Source organism: Lagopus muta, chromosome 4 (assembly GCF_023343835.1).
Source record: "Lagopus muta isolate bLagMut1 chromosome 4, bLagMut1 primary, whole genome shotgun sequence".
NCBI classification, from domain to species: Eukaryota; Metazoa; Chordata; class Aves; order Galliformes; family Phasianidae; genus Lagopus; species Lagopus muta.
In genome coordinates this window covers 40,550,457-40,557,553 of record NC_064436.1, presented here as the reverse complement: position 1 = coordinate 40,557,553, position 7,097 = coordinate 40,550,457, and the positions used below count along the sequence as shown (strand labels likewise).

Here is a 7,097-nt window from a genome sequence, read left to right as displayed (position 1 = left end):
AGAAAAGTCTGAGCACGCAGGTGATCTTTTAGTTCACAAAGGAAAAGGGATGCATAGCGCGTTTGAACAGTGAAGTAAGTCAGAGTTGATAGATGTTCCTCGCAGGACTTCTTGTAATATTCTGATGGGTTATGTCTGCCCTGCAGCAAGGAAGTGCATGGCAGCTGAGCTGCATGTTACCTTGGTTAGGTTGCTGTTGGTATCTCAGCAAACTGGGATCATGCAGTGCCTGTGTCCCATGGCAGTGCCAGCGTCCCACTGGTTTAGAAGTGAGACCTGAGTCGCTCGCTACCTTTCATCAGATAATCTGTTTGTAATTGCCATTTGAAAGAAGAAAAGGAAACTTCATGTGTTTATACTTTAGCAGATTTAACAGGTTGAAAACTTGCACACACTGAAATATGCGGAACGGTGCTATTATTTTCAGTAGCATAAAGATGAATCTGCTCTAAACGTGGTCTGCAAACATTCCTTTAATATTTCCAGTGGGTGTATCTCTCCTCGTGATTGTTCCTTTTTTCTCTGAAGCCTGAAGGTCCTTCTCCTCAGAAATGTCATTATCTTCCCTGGTTTTGTTAAATGAAATGTGCAGGAAAGTTCAGAGCACATTTTCCTAAGAGTAAGATGCTAATTGAAGAATGTGGAGTCCTGGAATCTTTCAGCTGACCTTTTCTCAGAAGGTAACGTTCTCATTAAATTATAGAAGAGAGTGGAAAGAAAGGGAGAAAATAAAAATGTGCTTTTGAGTGGCCTGACTAAAAAATCCCTCAACTTCTCCAGCTGCTTAGGGTTAACTCCTTTCTTATTCAGTTCTGACCTGTGTTTCATCCCAGATATAAGACAGCGTGAGTTGATTTCTCCTTTAAAAGAGCCAGCAGGAAAGCCCCACAAAAAGCAGAAATGTTTGACTGTGACACCGGGGTGCCATAACGCAGAGGGGCGGTAATCTGCACCTGCTGAGATCAGCAGCGGGATCTGTGCACCGGAGGCACCAGCGAGTTCTGTGTGCCCTTCTGACCAGCGGTTGCATTCTGTGCTCCCATCCCACCAGCGCTTCCCTGCAAGCTCTCCGCTCGCTGAAGCACTTACAGCGGGAGCAGTTTTTTGTTTTTTTGTTTTTTAATCAGTCTCTACCTTTTCTTGGAAGCTTTTAAAACAGAAAATTATCTTCACTAAATCTAACAGATGTATTTTAAAGGCGGCTATAGTATGTATTTTTAATGTAATTTTATAGTGAGTGCTGTAAAAGGAGGGCAAGATTGTGTTTTTAAAGGTTGTTTGCTCCATGCATTCGGTGTCACCCCCTCAACAGTTTCTATCTTTTCTTCTGTCAAATTGAGTGGAGGGGAAGCGCAGTGGCAAAGCCGAACATCGGGATACCAACAGCATTTAACGCGCCGAATCCGGACGCTGTAAGTGAAACAGCCTCAGCCGGGCGCACTGAGCCACCGCCGCCCGGTGATGCTCGGCGTAGCGGCCGCTCCTGCCGGCGGGCCCAGCCGTGCTGCCGCCGCGACCCTCGTGCAGCAGCGTGCCGTAACTGCGCGCGCCTCCGTGCTGCGCAGCGCCCTCCCGTCGCTGCTCTGCGAACCGGCCGCCGGAGCACAGGCCGGGCCGGCTGCGCTACGGGAAGCAGCGGACCTCCCGCCCGCCAGGGACGCTCTCTCCCGGCCCCGAGCGGAGCCGCATCGGCCCGCCGCCCTTCCGGCCCCGCCGCCACCGCCCCCTAGCCGCGCATGCTCGGCGGCCGCCGCCGGGACCGATCTGCCGCTCCGCGGGTAAGGAGGAGTTTCCGAGTCCCGTCAGCTGACGGGGGCTTAAAGGGAAGTGCGGGCCGCGCGGACGGGAGCGCAGCGCGGGGCGTGGACAGGTAGCGGGAGGGCGGCTGCAGAGCGTGTCCTTTGGGGTGCGGAGGTCTCGCCCCGGCTCCGCTCCCTTCCCGTGGCGGGGCGGGAGGAGACGGCCGGGCGGAAGCTCTCCCTCCGCTGCCCTCCCCTCCCCTGCCCTGCCCTCCGTGGGCCGCCGCCGCTGACAGAACACCTTCTTGTCCCGCAGGGCCACCGAAGGGGCAGCAGCGCCGCGAGGCCTCCAGCCATGGCCGACGTAAGCGCGGCTCAGCCGGGCGGGGCGGTTGGGCGGGACCAGGGGCTGCGGGGGCCGCGAGGTGCTGCGGCCGCGCTCCGTCGGGCGGGGAGCAGGTCGCGTCACGGCATTGTCTGTCCCCGCAGGATCTGAAGAGGTTCCTCTACAAGAAGCTGCCGAGGTAAGGAGAAGCTCCATCCGCGCCTCCCCCTCCGCGTTGTGTGCGCTGCTCTCCCTCCCTGCCCTGAGGCCGCCCTCCAGTAACACCGCACTGCTTCCTCTCCTGTGCCTGCCCCTTGCGCGTCTGTTCTGGGGGAGGGGAAAAGCGATAAATAAGTATGCTAGCAACTGTTCCGTTTGAAAATATTTTTTCCTTATCTTCTGCAGCGTCGAAGGTCTCCACGCTATTGTGGTGTCAGACAGAGATGGAGTGCCTGTCATCAAAGGTAACGACAGCCGTGCTGCAGCCCTGACCCGGTGGCAAGCGGGGAGTGTGCAGCAGTCTCCTGCGCCCAGTGCCACGACTGAGGGATTAAAGGAGGCTCTTGCTTCAGTAGCTTCTCACTAAGTTGAGAAAGCTGTGTCCCCAGCAATCACAGGCTGCAGGAACTTTCCTCTTTTGCACCATGGCTGTGCAGGGTAGGAAGGGTGTGGGGTCCTGTGCCCTCAGTTCTTACAGGGCAGCAGCGACAGTTCCTCATGTTGGGGGGCCCTGGCCAGGCTGTGCTCAGAACTGACTGCATCCAGCTTCCATGTGTACTGTCTGATTCTTCCTGTGTTTGGGTACTGTGATTTTTACCCTATCTCAGCAGTCCTCCTTTAGGATACTTTTGCAGCACAGGTGAGGTGGTTTAAGAATAGAAAGATTCAGTGTTGCTATTCGGTGGGGTTTCTTAGTGTCCCAGAGTACTTAAGCAGCTAGCTGAACATGCGCATCTCCATCCACCTCCCTTCGGGTGGCTGTTTGCCAGCAGTCAGTTCCTGAAGTGGTTCCACAATACCGTATGTGGGACATGAACTGAAGTGCCACCAGTACCAGCTGCTAGGGATCTAGGAGCGTGCTGTGCCATGGTTACAGGTCACTTGCAAGGCATTAAACAATCTGCTGCCCTTGAAGACTGTACTTGTGACAGTGTAGGTGATGTCTTATGTGTTCCTGGCACCACGTCTGCTTTTTGCACAGCACTGAGTGAGAAACGCAAGGGCTTATGATGCAGTCACAGATACCGCATTAAAGAAAAAACTTTCTTGTTCTATTCCAGTTGCCAATGATAACGCCCCAGAACATGCCCTGCGACCTGGCTTTCTGTCCACGTTTGCCCTTGCAACCGATCAGGGCAGTAAGCTGGGACTCTCCAAGAACAAAAGTATCATCTGTTACTACAACACATACCAGGTGAGTGAATGCAGCCTGGGGCTGGAGCTCCTCCTGTGTTACCCTGAGCATAATAGGGGAGAGAACATGGTGTAAACTCTGCTAGATTTCCACTTGGCTCTTCTTTGTGCTTTATTTCTCAATTAAAGCTGGCTAAGCTACACTCTTGCAATTTATTAAACTCTTAAGTATTTCTCAAAACTGAGAAGACTGACGGGTTGAAGCTGGTCGAGTTTTCTGAGCAGCTAGCCTACAAGCACCAGCAGGTGGTGCTGTTGATGTGGTCTTCAGAGTGCTGTGAAAGGTTTATGTTCTTTTTGCAAAGGGTATTTTTTTATTACTGACACAGTTACACAAGCACGTGCAGCTCATTTAGAAGTTAATATTGCTGTAAGAAGGATTTCAAGGTAAGAAAACACTGAAATATCTACTTACAGTTCTTACAAACTGGGTATTTTTGTCCTGAAATCTTTTGTTACCTACCAAATGTCTGCTCCTTCTCAAGCTTACATGGTCTTAAGAGCTTTTCATTTTAGCTGCATTAAACCAGCATACAGCTTAGCCTGCAGTACTTTTGTTTTGTTTCTAAAATACATGGGTGAATTAATTAGTTTACATACAGGAGTAGGTTGCTTTGAGTCTTGATGTTACCGGTTTACGTGCTTAAAGCTGAAGCATCCTGTTAGAGGAAGAAATACTGCTATATGCTGAAGCATATCTTAGAATAATAAGCCTGCCTGCCCTCTTCTTATCTGTAGAAAGGAGCTTCCACAGAGTATACTGCAACTCTTTATGCTGAGTTGGATGTTGGGTGAATAACGCAACAGAACACTAGAGGGAAGATGGCAGGCTTTCCAAATACAGCTTCCTGCACTGTGCTGCCAGCTTGCTTAGCACATTTATCTGTGACATCCAGTGTGTGTTAGCTGCCAGGTAAACAGTGTTCTCTGTCTTGCAGGTGGTGCAGTTCAATCGCTTACCTTTGGTCGTGAGCTTCATTGCTAGCAGCAATGCTAATACTGGTACGTCTTCAGGTGATTTTTAAATGTGTACAGTATTTTAAGCCTCAGATGTTTTAAATATTTGAAAGTAAATTACCAGTTTTCTTCAAGGTGTATTAACTTTTTTCTTTTTTCTCCTGCTGTGAATTGTGTCAGAATACTGTGAAGAGAAGGGAGATGCATGGGTAAAGACCCATAGATTCTAGGTGACCTGCTGAGGTTATGATTACATTAGAAACACCTCATTTCTATCGTGTTTAACCTTATCTTTACTATGTGAAGAGTGTTTACTGCACAGGCAATGACTGCACAGCACAAACCAGCTGTCTGGTCTCTCCATCTGCTCCAAGTTACGTTCTGCAGTAAGATGTGTGGTGTCATCTCCTCAGTTCTGCAGAACTGGGCAGTCCTTCAGCAAGGCACCTGGGCTGGTGCGTGAGGGTTTTGGTGGTGGTTGCTGTGAGCCAAAGGGATTTAATTCTTGTGCAGCCACTTGGCTGTGCAGCAAGTGAGTTGTGCTGTACAGGCTGTACTGTCGGAGCCTGGGTCTGTATGCTCTGTGCCTTAGCGCGCTGCCTGGTGAGAATGAGTGCTATAGAAAGCCATTCCTGTGACTGGAAGCTGCAGGTTTTGGAAAAGTGGTTCTTCGGTATGTTGTCTGATGGATGTTCCATCTCTTGTCTCTTCCTAGGGCTGATCGTAAGTTTAGAGAAGGAGCTCACGCCCCTGTTCGAAGAACTAAGGCAGGTTGTTGAAGTTTCTTAACCTCATGCTACAGTCGGAGTGCAGCGTCCATCTCAGCCCAATGGACAGGAAGACTCAATAATCCTCAGTCCAGTAACATGTCTCAGAAGATTTCACAGCTCCTTTGTACACTAAGTAAATTGTACATAGTACTGAATCTGAAATGATCTACAGGTGTGTTGTAGGCAGATGTTACTTTAGACCACGCTTCTTGTATTGTGCAGTGCTGGAGACCACCAAATAGCTCCCATGGAGTTTAGCTCAGCCAACTTAGCCACATGAGCACAGTGCTCTTGGCTCCGTTGAGCAACCCACAGACCTTTTGCTTTATGGGGCACCAGGCATTCAGTGGAGTTTATCCTCAGGTTAGCTACCACAGCTTACTGGGTAACAGATGGATTGGTGTTACCAAAGATGTGGCTGAAGGAGTGTTGTGAGAGCCTGTTTGCTAGCAGTGATGTATCAGTACAATCAATCAGTATCCCATCCTGTTGGTGATGCTTTGGTCAAAGAATCTGACTAATCTGGGTGTTGGCTGCATCCTGCTTTCACTGAGAATGCTTTTTCTATGAAGGCTGTTGCTTTAGGGGTTTTCCTAACGCCCACAGGAAAGCACATGAACCATGTTTCACTTTGTGGGGTTTTTGTGTAACAGTTGTGAAGTTCTCATGCCTTGTAGTTTTTGTGTGGATTTCATCATGGGTGACACTCGGCTCATTTACCCCTAGGTTTTCCTAAGTAAATAAATATAAATAAAATGTATTTTTAAATGACAGACCCTGGTCCACTCTTCTGTTGCACCACAATATAGTACCATTTCTGTGCAGAGAATAGGTTTTTTAATCACTTGTAAGCTTACAAAAGCCAGGAGCTTACAAGCTGGCAGCTAACCAGTGTGCATCTCAAGGAGGCTGAGTGGATGTTGCATCCTGTATGATCCATCCAATACGTCCAATATGTAGATGGAGAAATTAGTAGCTGACTGGCTTCCTATTTATAAGATCCCAAGGGTTCCAGCCCATGCCCTCTGCCTCACCTCTTTTCTCCCTCAGTCTCTCTGTGACACTAGTGCACACAGTCAAATGTAAAACTGTTGGTGTAACGGAGCTTTCTTAGCAAGTCTCTGACATCATGCTTACACCTTGCCCATCTCTGTGCCAGGAGCGAGGGCTGGCAGTTCTTTGCTCAGAAGCTCTCACAGATTAAAAATTGTCAGTCAACCCTTTCCCATTTAAACTGAGCTCCTAGCTCAAGCTTTCTGCAGCTCTAATCATAGAGGCGGCTCTGGGTAACTGGGCCCCAAGGCATCTGTGTGGATGCTTGTGGCAAAAATCATTCCTGTTCCTGTTCCAGGGAGAATCTCTTGCTGTTGTTTCCTGCTCAACCCGTCTGGTGCCCTTGCCCTAAATGCTTCCCCAGCCAACCAAGTGCTGATTTGCTGGCTTCTGCCTGTGGCATCACATACTGAGCTTGCTTCAGATGTTTTGTAACGTGTGAAGAGGAAGGTTGCTTCTGTGGTTGCACTTGGAGCTTCGTTCCCAAGCTGTTTGCACAGGAGAGCAATGGTATGGGAGAACACCAGATCTTTCTTCTCCTGACACCACCTTTATTGTGTGCCAAGTCATCGGTGCTTTTTAACTAAGTTGGAGGTGCAAGTTGTTATATTGACTCTTAAGGCAGAAAGAAGGACTAATTTATTTTGCAAAGCTTTAATGATACAGTGCAGAATGACAGAAGACCTTTGGTAGTTTTATAATGACTTTTTATTCAGAAAACAGTATATAAACATATTTACAAATGTTTTGAATGTATAAGTTGAAATAAAATGCTATTCCTGTCCAAAGCTGGATTTTCCTTCTCGTATGTTCTTCTAGTACGTTTCTGCTCCTTTTTCT

At 48.7% G+C, this 7,097-nt stretch overlaps 1 protein-coding gene across 3 annotated transcripts; it reads left to right on the top strand.

Moving 5' to 3' along the window:
- The first annotated feature begins 1,732 nt into the window (after positions 1-1,732).
- On the top strand, positions 1,733-5,977 carry LAMTOR3 (late endosomal/lysosomal adaptor, MAPK and MTOR activator 3). Of its 3 annotated transcripts, none has more exons than XM_048941338.1 (7): positions 1,733-1,870; positions 2,056-2,103; positions 2,229-2,263; positions 2,470-2,528; positions 3,345-3,478; positions 4,416-4,479; positions 5,150-5,977. In XM_048941338.1, the coding sequence occupies exons 2-7, from the start codon at positions 2,095-2,097 to the stop codon at positions 5,221-5,223; spliced, it is 375 nt and encodes a 124-aa protein (XP_048797295.1). In that variant the 5' UTR covers positions 1,733-1,870; positions 2,056-2,094; the 3' UTR covers positions 5,224-5,977. The 3 variants fall into 3 exon arrangements, with proteins under 3 accessions (XP_048797295.1, XP_048797296.1, XP_048797294.1); XM_048941339.1 differs by having other exon boundaries at positions 1,733-1,906; XM_048941337.1 differs by having other exon boundaries at positions 1,734-1,778.
- Positions 5,978-7,097: the final 1,120 nt, after the last annotated feature.

Coding starts and splice junctions, on each gene's coding strand:
- LAMTOR3 (XM_048941337.1), top strand. CDS start 1,737: ATGCTCGGCGGCCGCCGCCGGGACCGATCTGCCGCTCCGCGG. Junction 2,529..3,344: donor TGGAGTGCCTGTCATCAAAG/GTAACGACAGCC, acceptor GTTCTATTCCAG/TTGCCAATGATAACGCCCCA. Junction 3,479..4,415: donor GTTACTACAACACATACCAG/GTGAGTGAATGC, acceptor TCTGTCTTGCAG/GTGGTGCAGTTCAATCGCTT.